Raw genomic sequence first — 27,424 nt, 5'->3', positions numbered from 1 at the left:
TAAGTGTCAGGTATTTTCATACATTATCTGTTTTAATACATAGCAAAAGAAAATCTGATTCTACAGATGAGGAAGTGGAGGCTCTGTGAGGTTAGGTCTCACCCATGGTCTTGGAACAGGTAAGTGATGGAGACTCTGAGCTGAACTCAGGTCTCTATTTCTCCATAGCACTTGCTTCTGTCACCCCAGGGCACTACTTCCAAAATGATTCTCCTCCTTGCTCTTGTTTCTGGGTAAGTGTGCATTAAAAGTCCCAAAGCATCTTTATGTATCTTAAAAGTCAATCTGACCCTGCTGTATGTGGGAGGAATCCAGCAATTTAGTAAGATTTGAGCACGCAGTGTCTCAAAGCTAACTATTTGCAAATGAATTAAACATGTTATAGGCTTTATTTTAAAAAGCTACATGCCACTTGGGTAGAAAAACTAACTCTGAATTTTGCTCAATACCAAAATGCTGGGTAGAGGATATTTTTTTAAATTAACCTGATTTTAAATGAGCTTTAATTTAATGTATTAAAAGCAGTTAGCCATTAGCATTCTCTGGGCACAAATGAAGTTATGTGTAATGAGGAAGGAGGTCTAGGAGAGGGGAGGACAGAGAAAGGTGTGTTCCCTCTCTCTGAGATGCTACCCCAGATCTGGGCTTGAAATGGAGAAATAAACCCCTGACACTTCTGGTCCCATCACAGGAACTGTGTGCTACAATGACTCAAAATGTAATACACCCACTATCTGTGTCTGAATCTCCTGGGATGCTTGTTGAAACGCCACTTTCTGGGGACCCACTTCAGGCTTGCAGATTCCGATTCTCTGAGGATGATCCCTAGGAATCAGCATAGTATCAAGCACCCCTTGATGTTTCTGGTTCATCCCAAGGTTTGAGAACTTCAGGAGCTCAGTAAAAATTTAAAGATCATGATGATACAACATATTTATTTATTTCAAGGGGATATTATTGTCTTTTTTGAACATTGAAAATTTTTATATGAAAGTATTTATCCTGGCAACTCTAAAGGCGAGATATTCCCATTTCAAAATGGGGGATATCAAGTCTTGAAATATATATGGCATGTCCTCTCTTTAAACACAGCCAGCAATCAAATGCCTTGCATCTTGTATAGAGAGCAGCAGTTACCAATTCACTGACTAGGGAGTTCTATCCCATACATCTGAGCCACTTGATTAACTCACCTTTGTATTCAATTCCCAAGTAATTTTATCTTGTGGGAGAATGGCATGTTTTCTAAATTTATAACTTCAGTGTGATCCTTCATTAGGAATAGACTTCCTGACTCAACTAATTGCAGGTTCAGGACACTCTTTTATTCTTTTTCTGTACAACTCCAGAAAAGGTGATTTTTTAGATAAATCACTTCCTTTTCTTACTCCTCTCCACTGGTTAAAGCCAGTCCCCAAACCCACTCTCTTGCCTCCTACCCTACCAATTAAAATTCTGGATATAGGAAATTAATTTAAAAAAAAAAGAAACCTAAGACTTGAACAGCTCCTTATGATTAAACTAACACCTCCAATCTGTCACAAGTTTAGCAGTCTCTCTTCCTTTGCTTCCTGGGACTTGCCCCAAACCTGAGAGTTCCCTGAAATTTGGAGGCCAAGTCCCCATCCATGGATTCATCAGTTTCAGGGTTTATTGGAATCTCCCCATTTGGGAGAGCTCTGAGAGTTTTGTCACCTTGGAAACACAACAGCAGCCTCCCTGAATGTGCACAGAGAGAATTTTTTTTAAGCACCATAAGAAAACAGGGTTTAGTTACCCCCAAATATAAGAGTCATGATGCAAAAACTGTCACTGACTTGGTAGCATCTTTAGTCAAAAATAGTATCTTCAACCCCACAAATAATATGTGTACTTTTCCTAACTAAACAGGTTATTGGAAAACAGCTCAAAAATATCCCATCCCCATATTTTATTTTTTTCTTCTAAAAATGGAATGGCTTCACTTAACAAACCGGCCAAGCCATTGCTGATATAGCCACCACCTGCGTATATGGAACAATAAATATTAAACATCAAGTTACCTGTATCATTTGTAGAAATCCTGATTTTGGAGAAGCAAATATAGAAGATACATTCATAGAAGACATTTTGAACCTTAAAATGGAACTGCTTGCTTTGATGCAAACAGCTATGGGGGGGGGGGGAGGGGGGGGGGGGTGTGTGTGTGTGTGTGTGTGTGTGTGTGTGTGTGTGTGTGTGTGTGTGTGTGTGTGTGTGTGTGTGTGTGTGTGTGAGAGAGAGAGAGAGAGAGAGAGAGAGAGAGAGAGAGAGAGAGAGAGAGAGAGAGAGAGAGAGAGAGAGAGAGAGAGAGAGAGAGAGAAGAGATGGCTGAATAATTTCTTTCGGACTGTCCCTTCTAGTATTACAAGTTGTCGAGACTGCATCATTAGTAATTGTCTCCGATGAATTACCAGGTGAATGAAATCAGTTCTTTTTATACTATGTCCTGGCCGCACTAAACAACACTGATCAAATGACCCCTCCTCTGCTATTTCTTTCACAATAAATTCAACCAAATCAATGGAGCGCCTACCCTGTGCCAGGCACTGTGCCAGGCGCTGGAGATACAAAGACAAATGTAGCAAGGTTCGGGTTCCTACTGGTGTCTTAAGATTGCGGAGCGAAGACGCAGCTCCTGGCTCCCGGCTTTGCACCGCAGCCCGGACGGCTGTGGAACCGGCAGTGGTGTGAGCACTCCACCGCTCCCGGCTTCTGGGACCTCGTTCCTCCTGAGCCAGCCCACGAACCCAGCGCCCGGGTCGTCTTTGCGTCCCCAGGAGCCCAAAGCCCCACTCCCAGGCCACGGCGCCCGCCCCGCGCCGAGCGAGCCCGGGCCCCGCAGCGCACCGCGCCGGGTTCCTTCCCCTGCCCGCCCGGCCGCCCGTCGGGGTGCGCCGGAGCCTGCGCCCGCTTACTTTGCCGCTGTCGCTCACGCCGAGGAGGTGATCCCGCAGCACCTCCATGGGGCAGGTCCAGGTGGAGTGGACGAACGTCCCTCGGAAGATGTGCGCCAGGGGGGGCATCTGGGCGGCACACATGCCGGCGGCGGGGCGCGGCGCGGGCTCCCTGCAGCTGCGGGCGGCGGCCGGGCGGACGCGGGCCCCGAGCTGCCCCCGCTTCCCCGGGCGGGCTCCTGCCCCCTGCAGGCCGCGCCCAGGGGCTGGCTCCCTCCGCCCTCGGTGCCAATCGGATTCTTCTCCCCGGAGCTGGCTCCGCGCTGCCGCGGGGTGTGGTTTTCTCCCCGCCCCGCGTTAGTTGGGGATGTCTTAACGGTTTGAGTTATCAAAATCCGCCACAGCTGAGCCTCCCAAAACCCGCTCCCTCCACCGCTGATGCTTGGCACTCCTAAAGCTGTGCCTGCCTGCCTTAAACTCCTAGGGCCGTTTATTTCTTCAACCTGTAGCATCCAGGTTGTGAACTCACAGAAGTTCAGTGACAGGTGGAAGGTCGGTCGGGGCCGCCTGCCTTATGACCGGTTTCATTTCCAGCTCCTGCAGACCGCGGAATACGTATTCGTCCTCACTGGAGGGTCTGGAAGCCTCTCTAGAACCTTCCTGTGGGCCCCACAGCGGGGGTGGGGGTCAGCCTGGACCCCAGAGTTCCTCTCTTCACCTTGAGGTCAATATTTTTGGTCCTTGTGACCGTCCACAAAGAATCCCAATATCAATTTCTTTCATGTACCTCTTTAATCTACTTTCAGCTGTACAAGGGGAGAACATTAAGTCAAACAGCCGGGGATGGCAGCGTGGCCTAGGGTGCTGGACTAGGAATCAAGTAACTACGGACAAGACCTGTGGGTCTCAGCTGTCTTATCACGCTTGTTTATGACAATGGAGCTTGGAGTGGGTCACTGCTACCACCGCTTCTATGCCAGCATCCCCTCCCTGCACAACAGCCACCGGGTCCTTCACTACCACATTCCTCCAGGAAGGCCGACTGGTTTCCACCCCGGGCCTTACAGTGCTGTCCCTTCTACCCCCATGCTTCCTGTGGCTCCTCACTTGGCCACTCTTCTCGTCACTGGTCTGTCTCAACTGTCAGGTCTTTGGAGTGACCTTGCCTGACCACCTAGAAAATGGCACCCCACCACCACCAGCTTCTATTCCATTAGTCCATCTTACTTCTGCCACTGCATTTATCATATCCATCCTTGTTTATGTCATGTTTTTCCATTTATTCCTGTTTTCCTCCCCCAATACACACACGCACACACACCAGTAACAGAAGGAGCAGGAGACATGTCTTGCTTGTGCCTAGCATAATGCCTGGTGTTCCATACATATTTATTGAATAAATGAATGAATGGGTTTTTCTGTGAGCACAGCAATAACCTGAAATGAATACCTATTTTGAGTCCTACATAAAGGGTGAGGGTTTCAGTGCAGTGCGTGAGCAGGCTTTCTCTGAATTGCTGCTTTTATGGCACAAGGGTAAGTTCTATAAATGATTCATTCCCTTCCCAGTTCCTTTACCTCCTCCATACCAAGGTCAAGAGTGACCAACTTATCCTGGTTTCCCAAACACGTTCCTAATTTTAGCACTGAAAATCTGGCCATCCAGGAACCCCTAGGAACACAGAGATGGTTGGTCACCCCACTAAGGACTCGGAATTAAGAATCCCTGAAGCTGAGGTCATTATACTTGTTTCTTGGAGACTTCAGCCCCTTCTCCTTGTCACTTTCTCCTGATTCTGCAGACCTCGCTCCCTCCTTGCAGTGCAGCACACTGAAAATTCTCTTGACTCAGGCTTGGATATGCACAAATCTCAGAAAGAAAGGTAAAGAAAATGTCTGGCTTTTAATTTGAAAAAGGATTCAATTACACATTTCCAACAGATGTATGGATTGCCTAACAGACACAGCTAATAATTTTTTTTAATGAAAGCAACCTAAATGTCCAACAGTTGAGATTAGTTTCATGAGTTAGAATATATCTACTCAGCAGAATCTTATGCAGTTATTAAAAACAATGGGGGAAATATGTAGGCACAATGTTATGCTTTTAAAAATGGTATTTATGCTATGCTTAAAACTGTGAAAAACTATAAGCATATTGGCTAGAATTGAAAAGGTACACCAAACAATAGATATTATTCTGTTGAGATAATGGAATTCCTAGGCAGAAAATTTTTAAAAACATATTTATTAATGTTGTTACAATGTGCCTTACAGAATGAGTAAACAGTCTGTGGTTTTAAGGCCAGGTGCCATGGCTCACACCTGTAATTCTAGCACTTTGGGAGGCCAAAGCAGGAGAATTGCTTGAGCTCAGGAGTTCGAGACCAGGCTGGGCAAGAGCAAGACCCCCATCTCTACTAAAACTAGGAAAAATTATCTGGGAGTGGTGTCACAGGCCTGTAGTCCCAGCTACTAAGGAGGCTAAGGCAGGAGGATGGCTTAAGCTCAGGAGTTTGAGGTTGCAGTGAGCTATGATGATGCCACTGCACTCTAGCCAGGGTGACAGAGTGAGACTCTGTCTCAAAAAAAAAAAAATGTAGTTTTAAATAAAGTTAATTTTTTTTCAGCTCTAGAATTTCCACAGTTATAGTTCAATCTTCTTAAACAGAAGAAATGGCCATGGGTCTCCAGGTGACATGGTATTAGTGCTCCTCACATAAGGGTCAGCTCTTTTGAGCAAAGCACAGTTCCACTTCCATTCCCAGTCAAGTTGCAGGCACCTGGGCGCAGGATCTGGAACCCATGGGCACCACATCGCCAGGCAGCATGGCTCAGCCACACATCCGAAGTCTCGGCTTCCCCATTAGTCTCATCAGTTCTCCACCCTCAAACTTAGTAGCTCCTTTAAATTGTTGGTCCTCCTGCAATTTTGACTCCCATCCTGGTATTCCCAGGGAAATGTTCTCCTGGCTACAGAAGTTGGGAAGGAAAAAGGAATGCAGAGCTCTCATATTCACCTTCAAAACACAGCCCAAGCACCATCAGTGCCCTAACCCCCAGTATCACTTCTTTCAGAAAAAAAAAGAGCCCCTCCTTGGCATGAAACATTCCTGAGGTAGCCCCTCGCTACTTCACCGAACCTGTCTCCTTCCACTCTCCCACGTGTCATGAGTCTGCTTTGCTCACCCTCTTCTCTCTGCCTGTAGTATCCTTTTACCCCCTAGCACTACACCTGCCTCATTTTCCCACCCACACTCCCTACCACCAAATGCTTCAGGTTAATTACTCACCCCCATCTTCATCCAGGAAATCTTTACACCTCTGCTCGCTCTTGAGTGTCAAGTGTTCCTCCTCTGAGTTCGTGGGGTGCTATATAATTGTTCCTTTACTCATCTATCTTCCCCAGAAGATTGTGTTCTCCTGAAAGACCTCGTCCTCTCTCTTTCCTCTGTATATCCCCTTAACACAGTGCCCAGTCACTACAAGGTGCTCCGTAGACTTATGATATGAATGTTAAATTTCAGGAAGTAGCTCTATTGCCTATATTATAGGGATAAAAAATAAGAGGCTATTGTGAGTGTATGCTAATAGTGAACAATTCATTGGGACAAGAACTTAAGAGTTTTATTTTATTTACTTAGTTTTCTAACATTTTATTATGAAAATGTTCAAACATACAGAAACGTTGAAAAGATTCACTTCTTAAGATCATAATTCTCTCTACTTTAGGTGAAACCAAGTAGTTCCCAAACTCCCCAACTACTGGGTAGGACCAGTGTGTTCTAAATCTCTAATTGCCCGAGGCACAGAACTGGACCATAGCATGATCAGTTTTGCCATTTTGATCATCTTATTAATGTAATTATACCTGTAGTTCTCTGCTAGATAGAACTTGACTGTGTAAAAACACTTTGTGTTCTACTATCTCATTTTGAGACTCACAACAACTCTATAAAGTAGGATGAGAATGTATTTTAACCATTTCACAGACAGAGAAACTGAAGTTCAAGGAGTTTGGCTTGTCTGTCCAGTTTGTATAGGAGGGACCTGGGTGTGGAGTCCAGTTGTCCTCACAGATCATCTCATCGCAGTAGGCTGCAAGAAATTATTCATTCGGTTTTGCCGTGACTCACATGGTCACTGCATTGTGAGCTATCATCTGCAACTTTCACATTGCACATGACTTTCTAACAGTTGCTGATGACACACAGATCTGGCCTGAAATGAAGCCAAAGTGGGGATAACGAACCTTGAAGAGAACAAGAATCCAATCAGCATGGGTCAGTAGAATGGGCCAGTGAGAATAACTCATGTTTACGTGAGGCACGGAGAGGGAAGGGCAAGCGGGTTAAATGAGAAGCCACTTTTCATCTATCTAGAAGGGAAGTTGTCATTGCATAGTGAAATAAATGCCTGTCTATTTTATTTATTCTTTTCATGTAGCTAAATCTATCAGTTTCCATGGTGCCCCGTGTTCACCATGGAAACTCTGACAAGCTCGTTATGCATTAGGTAAAAAAGAAAAAAGATACACCAAAAATTTGAGATGGGGATAAATGCATTCCTTTTAAAACTGTGTGTTCTTCTGAGTGGGAAGCCTTGATGGATAGCAAATCATAATGATCTCCATTTTACGGTTCTTAAGTGAGAACACAGTCTTGCCTAGCCATCGAAGGAGCACCCGTGGCCCCCCGAAAATTATTTTATCTGTGTAGCAATAGTTAAGCCTGTGAGTATCTCACTTCTGTACTTACTGGAAATAGAGAGATGGCTCAATCCTCATTTTGTCGATTTTTATGAAAGCATAGTACCAGTCCCTATATATATTATTCTTCATATGTTTATTGAACAGATACTTATTGGGCACCTGTATTATGATAGGTACTATGTTAAGCCCTATGGGTATGACTACATATGAAACAGATATTGTCTTGCCCATATGGAATTTACACTAATCTACTTTCTCTCTGCCACCTCTAAGAGTAGAAATTAATAGTGTTAATAGTATTGCCAATAACATTTCCCTAGCATGATTGGTAAATAGCATTTTATTACATATACTACATATCACATTTTCAATGATATGAATATAATAAAAGGCACTTCAGATTGATGCTGAAATGACACATTGATAATAGTGTAGAAGTCTACTCTTTATTTAACATGACTTGTAAAGAAGTCTATTATTTTTAAGCAGCTACTTTATTACTCATGTAATATTGACATATGTTCATTTTTTAAGATTTCAGCCTTTAAAAATACCTTATATCTCACTATCCAGATATATTAGCACCTTTTTGGTTTTCTTATAAAAATTCAAATATAGAAAAGACAAAAGATAATAGATAACCTAGAAGTTTGTAGATGGGAAAAGTAAGCTAGAGAAAAGCTACCTCTGCTTTATAGATCAGCAATTAAATTTAGAGAAATGCATACATTTTACCTGAATTTTAATGAAGAGGAAAAAAAATACTTCAAAACAAAAGGATTGAGTTGCAACTTGAATTAGGTTTTATGCCAAAGAGGAGTGGGGAGATACTCTTCCTGGCTGAAAGGCCTTAGCACAGGTAAGCAGCTGTCTCCATCACCTTCTCAGATTGCTGGATCCTACAATCAGTTAGCACCTTAGTAGAGTTTAGCTTATGCCACTTCGCTCTGACAGCAAGCTTGAAGCAAATACTATCCCCCGGGTGTTGCTGTGTCTACCTTTCTGCCCTAACATGGATTTTAAAGACTTCCTACTTTTACTATCAAGGGACAAGCAATAGATAGAATCGATATCTATTCCAGCTCAGTCACTAGCCAGTGATACCTCGGGAACGTCATCCTACCTCTTTTGGCCTTGATTTCTTCATCTGTAAGATGAGAGGTCACATACTATCATTGGTTTCATACTTCTTTACTCCCAAGGATTCATTTTCTTTTTAATCCTGCTTAGATCTTAATTTTTAAAAACATTTTATCCATCAAGGAAACTAATACAAGATAGAAACTCAATAAAAGTTGTTAAATGAAAGATTTCCCCATTTGTCATTCATTGAAGATCAAAATAACAGTCAATAAGAGCTTCTGATCAACAGGAACTGTCTAGTATTATCATGTTGAGTTCACATAATTCAAACCAAAAGTAGATCTAACATTTAACATAGACCATGCAATCTAAATCAAGCTGGACAAATTCTGTTAAGACTTCATGAAATGTTAGAAATAGTTTAAGAAACATAGTTTGGATTTGTTGAATAATCCTCCTAAGCATTCTGGGACTCTAGGTTGACAAATATTGAAATAGAGTAGAGAAGCCACTGATGTGATTTTACATGTTTTTGAAAACTAGTCCATTTTTCTGCCTTAAACTAGAATTTACACAGCTCCAGCATGCCATATGGGCAACTGGGGCCTGGAGGATGAAATGGATACGGTGCTCATTTTCAAGACCACAGAGAAGTGTTGGTTTTTCTCGTGGATAGTGATGTGCAGCTCAACTGGTTTGAGCTAGTGGTTCCAAAGTGGAAAGATGCTCACTCCAGCTAACAACACATGATAGCCGATACGCTGAGTTATCGCATAAATGTTCCTGGGCTCTCTATTCCTGGAAACCATGCCAAGTTTGATCTCTACTCTGGGAGAAAATCAAACATTATCATCATGACAGAAGCTACACAACTAGTACCCCTTTGGGTAAGTGTAAATGTCATATGGAAAGTGAAAAAAAACCAACTGAAACTCAAGTTAAATAACAGAATAACAATGGTTTTTTTTGTTTGTTTGTTTTTGTTTTTTTTGAGACAGAGTCTCACTGTTGCCCGGGCTAGAGTGAGTGCCGTGGCGTCAGCCTAGCTCACAGCAGCCTCAAACTCCTGGGCTTAAGCGATCCTACTGCCTCAGCCTCCCAAGTAGCTGGGACTCCAGGCATGTGCCACCATGTCCGGCTAATTTTTTCCTATATATATTTTAGTTGGCCAGATAATTTCTTTCTATTTTTAGTAGAGACGGGGTCTCGCTCTTGTTCAGGCTGGTCTCGAACTCCTGACCTCGAGCGATCCACCCGCCTCGGCCTCCCAGAGTGCTAGGATTACAGGCATGAGCCACCGCGCCCTGCCATAACAATGTTTTTAAAGAAAAAAAGTTCCAAGGAATTCTCACAGTATTATTTGATATATAAAATGAAGCTTATGTGGAAAATTACAAATAAATGTCAAAACTTCCTTCCTTTGTGTATATTTCTAAATGGAGGATTTTTAATATTATGTATAAATGGAGGAATTTACCATTTATAAAAGACTTTTCCAAATAAAATGCAAAAGCTATTAATTATATTGGTGACAAAAATCTAGCCCTAACAGGAGGGAAAAAATGTCTCTGAGAAGCAATTTTTGTTGTTGCTTTTCTAAGTTTGGTTTGTGTTTTCAGAATTCTTTGTGGAATGACACATAGTAGAAAATCAGTAAATATTAGATGAATTAATGTTATGTTACATACACAAAAACCTCAATTCAGAATCACTCATTTTCTCCCCTGGGAACATTAAAAATGCCGTAGTATATATAATACTACAATCTGCTGTGAAACGAAGAACACATTATTAGGGTTTCGGGCCTGCGTAAGTATGGATGGTGTGGTGTTGACAGTGACAGAAAACCAGCCCAAATTCCTTAGTCCAAATGAGAATGGGAATATACTACCTCACATGACAAAAAAATTCATGGTCACACCTTTAATAAGCCCACAAGATAATGGTGGAAACTGAAAGGCACATGGGCAGCTATTATAAACTGTATGCAGGTTTCTTCTTCCCCTCTCAATTCCTGTCCACTCTATTCACCGCCTTGTAGGGCTCTGTGCAAACTACGTATGTCTCTTTTACTACTTTGGAGACAGTGCTTAATGCAGGGCTTGGCATGCTGTGGACACTCAAGTGATATTTGTTAGATACATTAAGTGCAATGGTAAAGGTATGCCTGAGATGCTGATTCCTGTTTCAGAAGAGTAGATGCATGGAGAAAAGGGGTCTGTAGCATTGATTTTCAACTAAGAGTGGTTCTGCTCTCCAGGGAATATTTGGAAATGTCTGGAGATACTTTTCATTGTCACAACTGGGGGGTGCAACTGGCATCTACAGGGAAAAGGCCAGGGATGCTGCTACACATCCTAAGATACACAGGGCAGCCCCCCACCACAAAGAGTTATCCAGTCCGAAATGTGAATAGTATTGAGATTGAAAAACCTTTGTCTAAGTTAAGTTTCTCAGGTACAGGATCTTCAATGTTCAGAGATCTTTGAGCTACGAGAAGCATGATTAAGTCTTAGAGAATGACAGGGTTGAAAAGAATGTTAAAATCCTAAATGTTCTTAAATTTAACTTCAATCCTCCAACCAATGAAATCATTTCTTTTATATTATTCTTGGAAGATGGTCTGCTATCAACTTGCAGAGGCAGAAAACTCAGTTCTTTACGTGATGATCATTTCCTTTGTTAGTTAAATATTCATATTGTATATTTTATTGAGCCAAAAGTTGCATTTCAAATTGTCACAATATGTCCTAATTTGAGTTTTTTTGAGGAAGAAAGAGTAAATCAGTACTTTCTTCCACATGTCAGTCTTCCAGGATTTGAAAATGGTGGTGATTTCCCTAAGACTTCTTCCCCACCACCAGATTCATCATCTCACTATTCTTTAAAGCAAATAAGAAGAATGGTGTAGAATATATTAGAAAACAGTGAGTGTGAATGACTGGCAGAATGTGAGATGACTGCCGGTTCAGAAGATGATTTTAGCTATCACATAGACACCCCATTAAACAATATTGAATTACACATAATCACATAGTGAGAACATTATTTACATTTGAATTTTTTAATCCTTCTCAAGTCCAAGAGACAGGCTTAGCTTGGTACTAAAAGATCTTTAATATCTCTATATCCTTATTCATTTTTCTTTTTAACACAGAGAGAGAAGACCTCAGAGTTAGAACCTTCCACAGACAACAGTATCTAGCTAGAATTCAATAACATTATTTTGTTTATAATATATTTATGTTTATGGCTTTCGTCTATTTATAGCAAGGGGTGCTGGCTTTTCTTTTATAGATTTGGTATAGATGGCTTCTTATTTATGTTTTTTTTTTTTTTTTGAGACAGAGTCTCGGTGTGTTGCCCGGGCTAGAGTGAGTGCCGTGGCATCAGCCTAGCTCACAGCAACCTCAAACTCCTGGGCTTAAACGATCCTACTGCCTCAGCCTCCCCAGTAGCTGGGACTACAGGCATGAGCCACCATGCCTGGCTAATTTTTTGTATATATATTTTTTAGTTGGCCAGATAATTTCTTTCTGTTTTTAGTAGAGACAGGGTCTCACTCTTGCTGAGACTAGTCTCAAACTCCTGACCTTGAGCAATCCACCCGCCTCAGCCTCCCAGAGTGCTAGGATTACAGGTGTGAGCCACCGCGCCCGGCCTATTTATACTTTTATATAAAGTTTTCTAGTGAAATAATTAAGTTTCAAAAAGTGAAAGTTAAAAAAAATTAAATAAATTACAAAACAGATTTACAGGTAGGGCAAAAATCAAGGTAGATGTCATGTGTAATACCTGAAGTTGGAGAAATAATGACAAAGAATGGTCATAGTGCAAACAGATAAGTAGCATCATTCTGATTCCACCACTTATTTATTAGGTGCTCTTAGGTGAGTTATTTGGCCTATGTTTGCTCATATTAAAATGTACATGGTGATAATAGCTCTTTCACTGAGTTGTATTAACTGAGACTATGCATGTAAAATGTCCAGAAAATAGTAGGTGCCTAGTAAATGTTAGTTCACTTCTCCTTTGCTCTTAACTACTCCTGTTTATTCCCATCCCTAGGTCATTCCCTTCAGTATTTGATGCTCTCAAGGATCCTGATGTATTGGTGTGAAAGTGAATCTTGGAATTATACCAACTGAGATCAAATCTGAGCTTCACCCCAGATAACTTCTTAACCTCTCTGAGGTTCAATTGTTGCAGCTTTCTTTGAAAGTGCTTTGCAGGAATGGTGAGAGATTTGACTGCCATAGTATATGTGAAATCACCTAACGTATAACCTAGTACATAGTAGGTCTACAATAAACGTAGTCACTGCTTTGTTGTTATCATACTTAAAGGAAGACATCTGGAACTGTTGCAATCATATAAATTTTTATATTTTTGTCAAAAATGTAAAATGTATTTTTATATTTATTTTATATATTTATAAGATATTTTATACTTTTTATATTTTTTACTTTTTTCCACAGTCAAGGAAATGGAGATATATTTTTATATATTTTTTTAAATTTAGCCAGGCTGGGCGCAGTGGCTCACGCCTGTAATCCTAGCACTCTGGGAGGCCGAGGCAGGAGGATTGCTTGAGCTCAGAAGTTTGAGACCAGCCTGAACAAGAGTGAGACCCCATCTCTCTATATATAAAAAAGTAAAAAATAAAATAAGTGAAATACTAATTTAACCAATGCTAAACACATCGAAACTTTTCTTCCTTGATCTCAACAAGATACTTCTATTAATGCAGCCTAAGTTTACATCTGTTCCACTAGCAGCCATATCATGTTATTTGGACATACTATATTTTTTTACACTAACTGCTATTAATGTCTTTTTAATACTAACTGCTATTAGTAGCAATCCTGTACAAAGGTAAGTGACTTCCTGAACCTAAGTCCAAGGCTTTACATTATTATATTACCTTGCTACATGATCACCTTCCTAGTTTTAATACTATGTACCAATTATTTCTGTGTCATTCACAGATTTGTCATCCAAAAATCAATGACCCAAGGTATTATTAAAAGACATGAACAGGTCAGGGGCAAAGACAGAGCCCAGTGGCTCACCTCTAGAGACCTCACTCCAGTTTCACCTTGACTATTATTCAATACTTTTTTTTTTTTTTTTTTGGAGACAGAGTTTTGCTCTGTTGCTGAGGTTAGAGTGCCATGGCACCAGCCTGGCTTACAGAAACCTCAAACTCCTGGGCTCAAGTGATCCAGCTGCCTCAGCCTCCCAAGTAGCTGGGACTACAGGTGAGCACCACAACATCCAGCTATTTTTTTCTATTTTTAGTAGAGATGGGGTCTCACTGTTTCTCAGGTTGGTCTTGAACTCCTGACCTTAAGCGATCCTCCTGCCTCAGCCTCCCAGAGTGCTAGGATTATAGGCATGAGCCACTGCACCCAGCCAGTCAATATATTTCCATTTGGGGATCTAATCAGCTCTGATTTCTCCAAATTATATTATCAATTACATGATATTTCTGCAAATCTCCCTCAAAGATTTTATAAAATATTGTCTGAGGCCTTGCTGAAGTCGAGACACCATGTATTCTGTTATTTTTATTGCTTATTGCATAAAAATGGGATTTTCCCTTCAAATTGTAAAATTTGGTATTTCTATGAAAAACTATAGTACTCATTAATTTCACTCTTGAGTGCCTTTCAATAATAACTTTAATAATGCTCATTCAAACATTAAATGGGGCTTGATGAGGACAGAGATCTACCCTATGCAACCTTCCATCCCCAGTACACAGCACATCTTGATGCCCTTAGGTAAAGACAGAAGAGCAAAGTGGTTAAGAGCCTGAGATTCAAAATCAGACAAAGCTGAATTTGAATCTTGAATCTGCTGCTTATGACTATTCAATCTTGTCATGTGCCTTCATCATAGATCTCACTTTCTTCAAAATGAGAATACAAATACCAACTCTGTTTCACTAGAATAAAGTGAAATAATATAATTCTTAGCACAGTAGCTGGAATATAGAAGGTGCTCAAAATATTATTGCTATATTTATTGTTTGACCACATGATTACTTTTGTTGATTGAAATTGAAAACACACACACAGAAATAGGCCATGATGTCTAGGACCATACTTTAATTCATCCGTGGCAAAAAAAAAAAATTGATTTATTTGAAAAAGAATATAAAAGTGGATCAATCCTGCCAATGAATAGCTAACTGTGGATTTTGCTATAGAAAAAACCAAAATGAGTGGAGCAGACTATATTTAGGTGACATTGTTTTCCCTGAATTGTAGACTCCTGTGATTCCAGAGAAGTATTGCTCAACGAGGAAGCAACCAACAGGAAACTCAAGAGTTATTGCATATCGGCCAATATGATCTAGGCCAACCACTTCCTTTCCCAGTACCACGGTTCCCCCAAAGGAGTCTGCTGACTGGGATATTCTCAGCTCTATAACAACAGCACCAGGACTGTCAAGCCGAAGCCGCTCTGCTTTTTCACGTGGCTCATAAACATTAGTTCAGTTCTAGGTGCTCCTTTCGACCCAGCTTCTTTCCCAATAGATTTTGAGGCAGGACTTGTGTGCACTTACAACACCATAACAACAGCCTGCTGCTTTCATAGAGCACAGTAGGTTTCATGGAGAGTCTTCAGAAATACAAATTCAGGTTTCACAATCAGCCAGGGAGCTATTCAGGGGAGGCAGAGTACCTTGCATGTTATAAATAAAGGAGTTGAGATAAACTAACATGAAATGTTATGCCCAAAATCACAACACTAGTTCTCTAAGATCCTCAGATCTTTGGCAGGTAGTTCAAGGCCCTTTCCATCACCCTGTTTGGCCTCTTATCGGATTAAACTATTTCAGCCAAAAACTGGTCTTTATTCCTACTTGCCAAGCCCCTTCTGCTTCCCTATTCCTCCATTAATTCTCTTACTCATGGTCTTCCTGTTCCTCATTATACCAATGGCTTCCACTCTTTCAACAACGAGTAAGTAGAGGATTTGATAGGTTCTTACACACTAAATGAGAAACATGGGGAGAGTTCAATGTATAACCCAAAGGACCAGATTGCCAAACATCGGAACTTGATCATAGCACACTGTGAGAGCTCAAATTCCAACATAATGGGATTGGAGATAGGATTTCAGTCCTTACCGTAGGCTCTCCTGACCCATGTCTCGAACCTTGTGCTAACACAGCACTGCATTATACAGAGTGGCTATTTTGGACCCCATTCATAGAGTGACAGCAGTGTTTTATTACAGTGGAATTTCTAGCATCATTTGGGAGAATATTTCTAGGAAACCAGTTAGCATAAAAAGAAATGAGGGAGCTTTCCTAATTCTCTTTAAATTGTAACCAGAGAGGACATCTATTCTGTCCATGGGAAATCAGAATGATGGAAAGTTCTTGCATTTAATAACAAATGATCCAGGAATAGTTGCCATGTGGTTAAGGTCACTCAGCTAATCTAAAATAAAGTATTCTCAGCTCGACATTTCTGATGAATAATGTTCACACAGGTAAAAGAAGTCCAAGTAGTATCAAAACCATACACATTGCTGATTTTTAAAATGGAAAAGAATTCATGTAATAAAATAGCTGATATGCTAGAACCTGTAAATCAATAGATAATATAGATTAAGGCCAGAAAAAAAAAGCTCAGAGATTGCTTCCTAAGCAAAAATTACTTCTTGTTATCAGAGAAGAATAGTTCTCCAGAAATTGATTGTCATTTATGGGGCACCCAATTGCCTCTGTTTCTTTCCCTGTATATTATACTTTGGAGATGATGGGGCCCACCTCATAGTCAGGTACAAATATCCAGGCTGCCCTGTATAGTGGGGTCTCATAAGGCAGAGCCACAAACCTGGACAGTTCAGTCAGGTATAGGGAGATTGTTCTGGTTGGTGTCAGGGTGTTAGGAGGTAAGGGAAATCCAGGAACTATAACTATTATACTTGGGGTCCAGTAAAACCTCAATAGGCTGGGAGGCTCTCAGTGCTTCTAGATCTGCGATCCCCAATCCCCCCACCCCCAACCCCCACAGCAGGAGGTAAGGTGCTGGTGAGCCAGCAAAGCCTCATCTGTATTTACAGCCTCTCCCCAGTGCTCACATCACCATGAGAAACGATTCTACATTATGGTGAGTTGTATAATTATTTCATTATATATTACAATGTAATTATAATGGAAATAAAGTGCACAATAAATGTAATGCGATTGAATCATCTGGAAACCATCGCCCTCCCCCCAGTCCATGAAAAAATTATCTTCCAGGAAACTGGTCCCAGGTGACAAAAAGGTTGGGGACTGCTGTTCTAGATGGCCAGAGTAGTGCCCTATGAGGCATTCTCAGGGTACTAGTTCTGACACCAATCTGCATCGTCTTGACTTATTGGGAAATCTTCAGAGTGATATGGCAATAACAAAAATAGGCTAAGAGCCAGGTGTGGTGGTTCACACCTGTAATCCCAGCATTTTGGGAGGCCGAGACAAGAGGATCACTTGAGGCTAGGAGTTCAAGACCAGCCTAGGCAACATAGCAAGACCCAATCTCTACAAAGAAATTTTTTTAATTAGCTGGGCGTGGTGGCATGCACCTGTAATCCTAGCTACTCAGAAGACTGAGCCAGGAGGATCACTTGAACCCAGGAGTTTGAGGTTACAGTGAGCTATGATTGTGCCATTGCACTCCAACCTAGGTGACAATGCAAGACCCTGTCTCTTAAAAAAAAATAGGCTAAGATTGCTCCACTTGTCATTTACCATAAAATTAGGCAAGAGAGAAGAGATGCCAAACAACCTCTTCCCTGTCTTCGTGGTGTAACACTGTCTATCACAGCAATTTTGTCATTTCTACCCCACTTAGTATGGGGCACTGCTTCTTCCATGCTTCCAGGAGCCATCCCACAGCATTCCCACACCGTCTTGCAGGTCCTCGCCAGTGTATTATTACACACTGTGTCATGAGAGAGTGCTGTCATATCAGTAAGCTCTCTTGTGTTCAAATCTGTCTTCTACCCAGCTTGGTCGGGCACCCTCAGAATCCAGTCCTGTGGATATCTCCCGGTTGGCTAGTCTTGAAATTAGACTTGGGGGTATAGTTCATTTTCCTCCCATAGCAGTTCCAACATAACCTGGACAGTGTTATTCTGTGACATAACCCTGATTATTGATCTAGCTGTTGGGAGAGGGGATGGTGGAGATCGTGAAGTGAGCACATGATGTCTAGTAGAAGAGAGACCTCTGCATTAACACGTGTGTGTGTCTAGTCCTTCACAGACAGCAGGAGTGGGCCATCTGTGTAGGCTCAGAGGGTTTAGGGTAATCTGGAGATTGAAGATTGTTGGAGGGGAAGGGCACCAACACAGATGTGCTATCCTTGCATCATGACCCATTTTCCCAATGCTGTAGGCATAGCAGACCCACCTCAAGCTACTCTTACCATTAAATCTTGGACTGAGTCTTCATATTTGAACCCTTTCCCCTCCCATTTTAAGAGATGAGAGCCTCTTGGTTTGTTTCCAGGGAGGCCCTCTGGCCTTCACGCTTAGCATTTATCTCATCCCTGATTGACTGATCTCAGCTTTTTTGCTACCTTTTCCCAGGCCATAGTGAAACTTAACAACTGCCAGCCAATTGGACTGTCATTGTGACTACTATTTCCCCTTTTTTTCTCAAACGCCCAATGCCTGGCAGCAGCTAAGGCAGTCCTTCCCAAAGGCATACATGCAGGGGTGCAATGGCATGCAGGCATGGGCTAAGGCCATGGTTATGAATAGGGATGGGAGGTGAGGAGGACCGCAAGTGAAAAAATTGGAAAACTCTGAGTGTTTACCTAGGCACTTTTATCTACCTGGAACATTTCCCCCATATCCTTTGCCTAGTTAAACTCTATACTTATCCTTCACAACTGAACTCACACAAGAATCAATTTCACTCTAAAGTCTTCAGTAGACCCTCTCCAAGCCTCGGGCTAGATTGGGTAGCTGCCTCCTTATTCCCATAATCCCTTAGCCACCTCCATCACACACAACACACCTAAGCATCCACTCACATGTGTCTGTCTCACTACACCAGTGGTTTTCAGCCTCTGCTGTACAGATGGAAGTAGAGTTTGGGGCACTTACATATTTTTAAAATGTTAAGTTTTGCCTCTGCCTCTGGCCAGTTGTGTTGACTTTAGCAAGATGCTGAGACTCTGTAGGTCTCAGCTGCTTCTTATATAAAGTTCTTAATGGTCATTTTCTGTAAATCAAGCATTAGACCTCACCAAAAACTTATTCATTTAAGTACACTAAGTTATGAGTATTAGGTGGACATAAACCTCCTGGTAGTATGTGTTTTGTAAAACAGTTCTTAGCTACATACATAAACCATTAAATAACATTGAAATATATCTATTCCGAAAAAGGGCCTGCTTTTTTTTGTTTTTTTGGCTTTAACGTATTACCTCTATTTCTTCACGATGAATAAAAGAAGAGAAAAACACATGGTGTCTTATTTCAGAAAGATGATCACTTCCCGATGCTAAGGCAAGATTAGAACAAGGGCATTTACTCTCTGTCTATAGGCTGTATTTGTTGTTTAACTATCTTTCTCTTAACGCCTGCTCAGAGCAGCATGCTGGGGGGGTGGGGGGGAGGTGTCAGAGGCCAAGGGAAATCTTTCCAGTATTCATCCAATAATGTCTGGCAAATGCAAGTCATCTCCAGGACAGGAAATTTCCAGGGGAGAAAATGTTCTGGCTCAAGAATTTGTCTTATACCATCTTGGTGGCAAGATGAGAGTCCTGGCCCCCGGCTGACCTAACCTGGGCCATTAAATATTCAACTCATTCTGCTAACTCCCCTGCCCTGCTTTCATGCTTACCATGCAACCCTCTGATTAACGTTTAGCTTGTCGTATGGATTCCACTAGCAGAGAGTCTTTTTAGCTGTTACATTTTTCATGGTCAAACACCCTCGCAGTTTGGGTTTTCCATGGAATCTGTTGTAAACTAAGTGAACATTCATCGGTCTCCCTTTATCTGGCAAATTCTGGGCCCCTAGCAATATCGCATCTGTGGAACTATAAGAATGAAGGCCAGAACATGGAATATGAAAAATATACTGCAATACTTACCATGAGCCCAGTGTGGGTCCCAACCAGCAATATTCTTTTATTGGCTCCCCAACTTGTCCTGTGTGTGATTCAACACTCAACAAGTCTTAACTTAGTTTGAAACTAGACGGGTGGCAATTAATCCTCCCTAAGGACTGTGGAAACTGTTGGAGGATGCCCAAGGGTCTGGGGGTAGAGTGAGAAGAACTAAGACGCCATGGTCAATATACCAGGACGAGTGAAGTCCAGCCAGTGGAGAACTCAGCTGTGCCTGGCTCATTCTCCAGTTTACTCACTGGATAGAGGTTGCTGGCCTGTTCTGTTGAAAGCTTGAATACTTTTTTAATCAAAATAAAGAAAAAATTGAAGTAGTTTTATTCCATCTCTCCCTGCCAGACAAGGATATAACTACAGAGACCCTAAAAAGAAATCCCAGCGAGACCCCACTCAATCCGAGAAGTGCATTTGTACTGTTTTGGTTGTATTGCTGTTCACTATTTTCTTCTTATTACCATGTATTGCGCTCTAAAAATAAGCTAGGTGCTAGTCAGAAAGCTGAAACAGGCTCAAACCCTGCCTATATAAAGATGCTGGCTGCCAGTCTGTCTCACAGGACTCCTGTGAGGGTTGAGAGCTGGCTTGAAAACTGGTGGTAAAAAAAAAAAAAAAAACCTCCCTCAAGGTGTTGTCAAAATCTTAACGCAAATGATTAATCCACTCTATCAACATTATATGTTTATTATATGATATTGTGTATACATATCGGCATTGGAACATGAATACTAGTATCTGTCTTCCATTCCTGTTACAAAGGTAGTAGATATAAAACGCCGAACACCTGGCAAGTGCTGAAAAATGGTAATTGTTTTGGCTGGGTGTGGTGGCTTAGCCTGTAATCCTAGCACTTTGGGAGACCGAGGTGAAAGGATGGCTTGAAGCCAAGAGTTTAACATCAGCCTGAGCAACATAACAAGACTCTCATCTCTAAAAACAATTTTAAAAATTAGCTGGGCATGGTGACACATACCTGTAGTCCCAGCTCCTTGGGAGGCTGAGGCAGGAGGATCACTTGAGCCTAGGAGTTTGAGGTTGCAGTGAATTATGATCACGCCACAGCACTCTAGCCCAGGCAACAGAGTGAGACCCTGTTTCAAAAAAAAAAAAAGATAATTGTTTTAAAACTATTATTACTATTACAAGTAGCAAAGAAATTGCCAATGTAAAGCAGATTTTTCAGAAGAATGGCAAGTAAGCTACCCAACACACTCCCACTCCACCACATTCTACCACTGCGGTATTTAAACCACTTATTTGGAAGGTGGAGGGATTGTAGATGAGAAAATAGAGCAGCGAATAAACACATTTTCCACTTTCCATTCACTAAGATATGGAGATAGATTTATAACTGCATCAAAAATAATATGTTGGTAATAGGTCCAACAGCAGCCATGTAATTCTCATTTAATCTGTTTATTTCTTTGCCACTTGCATTCATCTCATTCAGATATGAAATAATTTTCTATTTACCATAAGCCCTTTCTCTGTGGGGATGTGGGTAATTAAAAACAAAATCCAATAAACAGGAAAATCTGGAAGTCTTTGGCTCAAATGGAACCACCAAGCAAAATAGTTGAGGAGATTAAGAGAGGATTCAAAGTCCTCTCTAATAAACGGTTTACAGTCTTACACAGATAAGGAAAAGAACAAACAGACCAAAAGTAAAAGATAAACAGATACATTAGAACAGAACAGGAAAAACCATCTAACCTCTTTTGGAGGAACTAACTCCCTAAGTCATCAGTTGATAGTGACAATACCTTATTTTTGCATAGACCAGTAGAGCTTACAATGCCTAGTCTCATATATTATTTCATTTAATCCTCACGATGACAATGTAGGACAATAACATCAGAGAATGTTCACAGACTAGCCTGAAAGGAAAGACCAACTAAACTTACATACATATTGTTGCTTCTCCCAGGAAGGGTTTTTCTTTCAGATCTTTTTTGATTCTGTTTTTGTTTGTTTCTTCATTTCAGAAGACATTTATTTTCTCATCAACCAATTTAAATGTAAAAACTGCTTTTGATTCAACTTGGTTCAAATACTTATTTTTTAAAAAAGAATATAATTTTTATTCCACTCCAAGTTAAGAAACCCATTAAATACAGCAAGTGCCATGCTATATAAATAAGATCAGACTAAGCCTGACATAAAAAAATATAAATCCAGGATGCAATACATTTCCCAATGACTTTATTTAAAAGCATTTGCCTTTATTTAAAAGCATTCCTGAACCTGACCTTTGCCTTACCAATTCATGAAAAAGCCATATCTATATATGTGGAGTTTTTCCTGTAAATAATTGTTGAAGATCAGGGTTTTGAGGTGGATTGTGCACAAAGTTGAACTTTCCAGAGACTAGAAAACATGGGGATAGGGCTCATTCAATTTGAGAAGCCAGAGAAACCTAAGGACTCAATGCAAGATGTTATCCTGAAATATCATTCCCACCTTCACCCCAAGCTGTCCTAATGTTCATAATTCTACCATTGATCTGCTGCTCAATCTTGTTATTGAATGTGTTGGTAAATATCTATATCACTAATATCATGAATTTAATATTTTGATAACAGTACATCATGTAATTGGTCTCATTTATAAATTCTAAGTATAGTATTATACTTTATGCATATAAAAATGTTATTTTAAGAAAGAATCTTTCTTTGGCTTCTCCAGGCTGCCAAAGGGACCCATGGAACAAAAGCCATTGGAAACCACTGCTTGAAAGGCAGAAGGGCAGTTTGCACACCTCATTTCCATTCTCATCCAATTGGTCAGAACTTTGTCACGTGGCCACACCTTGCTGCAAAAGAGACTGATAAATATAGTCTTTATCCAGATCAATACCATTAATGATGAGTCTTTGAGTCCTCTCTCCCAAATTATCCAGGATTCCAACATAAAGTATCAGGCAGCACTAAAAATAGTGTTCATTTGTTCTAAAAAAGGTAATGACTCTTTTATTATATTGCAGGTTAAAACCCTGCTTAGCAGTGTTTAAGACTGATCATCAGAATCAGCTGAGAACACTATAAAAATACATATTCTTGGCTTCCATCCCCGGAGATCTGATTCAGTAAGTCTGGGGGAAATCCACATACATATATTTTGTAATTTCTGCAGTGACTTTGATGGTCGCCAGATTGGAGAAACACTACTCTTTGATTGTTTACCGAGTACTAATCTCCCTGAATGCAACAAGTCCCTTTGAGTTAATTAATTTATACTAATTACTTTGTATTATACCATTACTGTATAAAAATTTGTGTAAAATTTTGTGAAAATTCAGGTTTTCTTTTCTTCCTTCTTTTAAAAATCCATTCTCCCTACTCTCTCCCTCCCTTCCTTTCTCTCTTTCCCCTCCTCTCCTTTTTTCTCTTTCCTTCTCTGTCTTCTTTTTAGTTTTTGAGCCATAATAAATAGGATGCTGAAATATTAAAATAAAGAATATAACGTCATTTTCTCAGTGATAGAGAAGTCTGACTAATAATGATTAAAAATAACCAGCAATGGTATAGTTGTGCTTTATTTGTATAAGGGCTGTTTTTCTTAAAAAGAAACGTGTGTGTGTGTGTGTGTGTGTGTATATATCTCACATGTTATCATAATTGACACTCACAGAAACTTTCTGACATCAGTGTGATCATTACTCTGTTTTACAGAAAGAGCAAATCTGTAGCATTGCTATTAGAAAGAAGAAATGAAGGAAATAAAGCTGTATTGAGTATCTACTAAATGCCAGGCACTTTCCATGTGCTTAACACCTGAATGTTCCCAGCAACCCCGTGAGGCATCACTGTCCTCATTTTATAGATAAGAAAACTCCTCTGAGGATTAATTTAGTGGAGGTTATACACCTTGTCACTGACATAACTAAGAAGGTAGCCTGTTTGACAGGTGCCTGCAACCAGGTGCTTCCCACCAAGACCTCTCAACACCTTTTTAAAATTAAAGTCCTTTTTTCTCTATACTATGAACAATCTCTCCACAATCAGGACAAACAGAGCAGATACCAAATTCCACTAGTTTCACATTATAACATTACTGAAATCTGAGTGTAAATTATGACTGATGGAGTATTATAGTTTAATTAGCAGCATTTTTTCTTTGTTAATGGGACATAAAATAATGGTGCATTTATAATTCATAGCATCTTATGAATTATAAAACTACTCTGATGTTTAACACTTTGCTTTCCTTGATATTGTTGCAGCTACAAGGAAGGGGCCACAGCTGATAGCAAATAAAGAAGTAACAGGTATTGGTGGTTACTAACCCTATAGCTTGGAAATGTTCCCTCCTTTTTCTTCCTTCTTTCCTTTCCTTCCTTCCTTCCTCCCTCGCTCCCCCTCTCACTCTTTCTTTCTTTCTTTCTTTCTTTCTTTCTTTCTTTCTTTCTTTCTTTCTTTCTTTCTTTCTTTCTTTCTTTCTTTCTTTCTTTCTTTGGATTAGCCTTTGGGCAAGTTCTAGTAGATCTTATTCTTCGTTTTTTGCCTCTGCATAACTGTGGTGTATACTAGCTCTCAATTGTTCCACTCCCCTAATGTTACCATGACCTTAGATTTTTAAATTTATCCTCACTGGCTTCTCACTGTTTTTTGTCCTATTCAACTTAATCAGAGTTTTGCACACAAAACAATTGCTTGATGCAATTTTAACGAAATGCTTCGTTTCATTATACTTATTTAGAGACTGCACAATGTCTATTCACAATAGCGCTTGCAAAAGCAAAGGGAAGAAAACAGCTCTCACAGTGGGAAGTATTCTTTATCACCGAGAGATAAGCGAGAAGAATAACTGACTTGAGGAAAGATAAATAATTAGGGAACAGAAGAAAACTCCTAAAACATTCTAAATAGTATTTTGCTGAGATCTGAGAAGATGCTTTCTTAAAATAAGAATACGATGTCAAAGAAAATAACAATTAGAAACTGTAAGTTGTGGAATTAAAAAAAATTCCAAGAAGAACTTCTAAAAGGTTACAGACATCTTCCCAAAAGTCAAGTTGTATCCCTCCTCCTCCTATCACCTGCTGAGCAGAGAGCTAGACAGAAGTTACCTTGGGAACAGGACAGAAAAGGTTCTGGGTGGGGCAGCCCTGTGGGAAAGAGAAATGACAGAAACTCTGGGTAATCCTGAAGACGTGGTGAAGGCACCTTGTTCCATTGTAGTCAAGGAAAAGAAAAAACTGTAAAAGTAGATATGAAGGAATACTGTTTCATTCCATTATAAGCTGTTTTGTTTCCATCAAGTATTATTTTGTGTGTTCGTGTTTGTGTGTGAATATATATATTATTTCAAAAGCAATGAAAATAGGAGATAAAGAAATAAGTGCAAAAGGAAAGTAAAGAGTGGGCCCACTGTACAAAATGTGTTTCATGGCATGTTAGTCTCCATTCCATAAAGTCCCTGACTTACGATATTAATAACAGGCCGCATGTCACTGAGAACTTTCTATGTGTGAAACATTGTTTCATTAGTTTCACATTTTAACGTCACTGAAATCTGAGTGTACATTATGACTGACAGCATATTCTAGTTTAATTAGCCGCATTTTTTTTCTTAGTGGCTTTTTATGTATTTTTTCATTTACTACTTACAACACCCCTACCAGATAATGATTTTCTCCTTTTTACAGTTGAGGAAATGGAGGTTCAGAGAGATGAATGCTCAGAAGTACAAAATTCTAGCTGGTGATGCCAAAATTTGAGCCCAGTGATCTGAGTCTAAATAAGACACTCCCAACACTTCACTGCTCCACCCTTGCGCCTTTGAGACATGTAAAGTCAGATGTCTATTAGGCAGCAAATATTCAGGTCTGAAAGTCAGGATAGATACATGGGCTTCAGATAGAACTGTAGGCTTGATCAGCAAATAGCAGTAAAGCTGTAGGAGTGGGTGATGACAGTATTTGTAATGAAGAGAGGAAACCTAAGACAGATCTGATCTATCTCAATAGACAAAGAATTGGCAAAGAAAAAGAAGCAACCTACAACCGTAGAGATTGATCAAGGAGAAGAAAAACTACCAAAGTGGTGTTTTTATGAAAGTCCATGGAAGAGAATGTTTCAAGGAGAGGGTTGTCAACAGAGTCAAAGGCTGCTTCAAGTTATGAAAGGACTCAGAAGATTCTTTGGCTTTCTATCTTTCTTTATTTGAGACAGAATCTCACTCTGTTGCCCGGGCTAGAGTGCTGTGGCATCAGCCTAGCTCACAGCAACCTCAAACTCCTGAGCTCAAGAGATCCTCCTGCCTCAGCCTCCTGAATAGCTGGGACTACAGGCACGCAGCACCATGTCCAGCTAATTTTTTCTATTTTTAAGAGAGACAAAGTCACACTCTTGCTCAGGCTGGTCTTGAACTCCTGACCTCAAGTGATCCTCCCGTCTCCGCCTCCAAGAGTGCTAGGATTACAGGCGTGAGCCACTGCACCCGGGCTTTAGAAATAATAAGGTAATTGGTGACACTGCCCAAAGCAGTTTCACTGAAGTGGGGCATACGCCAAGCTGCTGTTGGTTGAGGTGTGCAAAGTGAAGTAGAGATAGCAAGTGTATACAAGTCTTTCAGGAAGTTCGTCTATGATGAAGCAGAGAGATACTGATTGGGTGCAAAAGAGAGATTTTCAAAGAAAAACAATGGCAGAATAACATAATGCTTAAGATATAATCTTGTCATCAGAGTTTGTTTTGAATCTCTGCTTTGCCACACGCATGTTGCATAATCCTGGGTTGGTGCTTAACCTTTGTGAGTTTCAGTTCCCTCGTGTGCATAATATGGAAAATGACATCAACCTTAAAAAGAGACTGGCCAGGTGACGTGGCTCATGCCTGTAATTGTAGCACTTTGGGAGGCCAAGGTGGAAGGCTCTCTTGAGACCAGAAGTTCAAGACCAGCCTGGGAAACATAGCAAGACCTTGTTTCTACAAAAAATTTAAAAATTGGCCAGGTGTGGTGATGTGTTCCTGTAGTCCTAGCTTCTCAAGAGGCTGGGGCAGGAGGATCATTCCAGCCCAGAAGTTAAGAGGCTGCAGGGAGCTATGATTGAGCCACTGCACTCCAGCCTGGGCGACAGAGACCCCAACTCTACAAATAAATAAATAGGTTGAGAAAAATAAGTTAATATATTTAAAAGCCTTTAGCACCATGCTTGGTACAGACTAAAGGCTCAGTAAATGGGAGCTGACATTTTTTATTGCTGCTTATATGCCACTCAAGAGGCTACTGAAATGCCCGTGATTGAAGTAAGAAGCCAAAGATAAAGGTGAGGGCGCTCGTTAGTGAAGTGAAGTCCCGAGAGGGCAGGGGAAAATGAGATCCAGAGAACACGTAGAGAAAATAATCATAGAAAGGAGAGTGAATTGGTGGGTGCTGAGATAGGTAAACTTGTAGGTTCAGTGGAGCAAAGTAGAGTCATTCTCCGCCTGGTACCTTCTATTTCCTGAGTGATGCAAGTGTTGAGGTCATGTGCAAAGGGGTAGGTGGTAGAAACATACGCTTGATAAAAGTAGAAAAAATGTAAATATCTATTATGGAGAACACAGAGAGCTACCTGGAAGATTT

At 40.6% G+C, this 27,424-nt stretch overlaps 2 protein-coding genes across 4 annotated transcripts in view; one reads left to right on the top strand and one right to left on the bottom strand.

Annotated features, from left to right (window-relative positions):
* Positions 1–3,059, bottom strand: part of GDA (guanine deaminase) — a 90,126-nt gene extending 87,067 nt beyond the window's left edge. For all 3 annotated transcript variants that reach the window (XM_045563944.1, XM_045563946.1, XM_045563943.1), the window contains exon 1: positions 2,937–3,059. In XM_045563944.1, the coding sequence (XP_045419900.1) occupies positions 2,937–3,059 (123 nt within the window). The remainder of the gene's footprint in view (positions 1–2,936) is intronic.
* A 792-nt stretch (positions 3,060–3,851) lies between these two features.
* The window catches only part of C10H9orf57 (chromosome 10 C9orf57 homolog), a 70,657-nt gene continuing 47,084 nt past the window's right edge, over positions 3,852–27,424 (top strand). The window contains exon 1 of the mRNA XM_045562136.1: positions 3,852–4,044. Coding sequence (XP_045418092.1) covers positions 3,852–4,044 — 193 coding nt within the window. The remainder of the gene's footprint in view (positions 4,045–27,424) is intronic.

The sequence above is a fragment of the Lemur catta genome, chromosome 10, assembly GCF_020740605.2.
Source record: "Lemur catta isolate mLemCat1 chromosome 10, mLemCat1.pri, whole genome shotgun sequence".
Classification (NCBI taxonomy): domain Eukaryota; kingdom Metazoa; phylum Chordata; class Mammalia; order Primates; family Lemuridae; genus Lemur; species Lemur catta.
The sequence above is the reverse complement of the archived record's forward strand: the minus strand, read 5'-3'. Positions and strand labels throughout refer to the sequence as shown.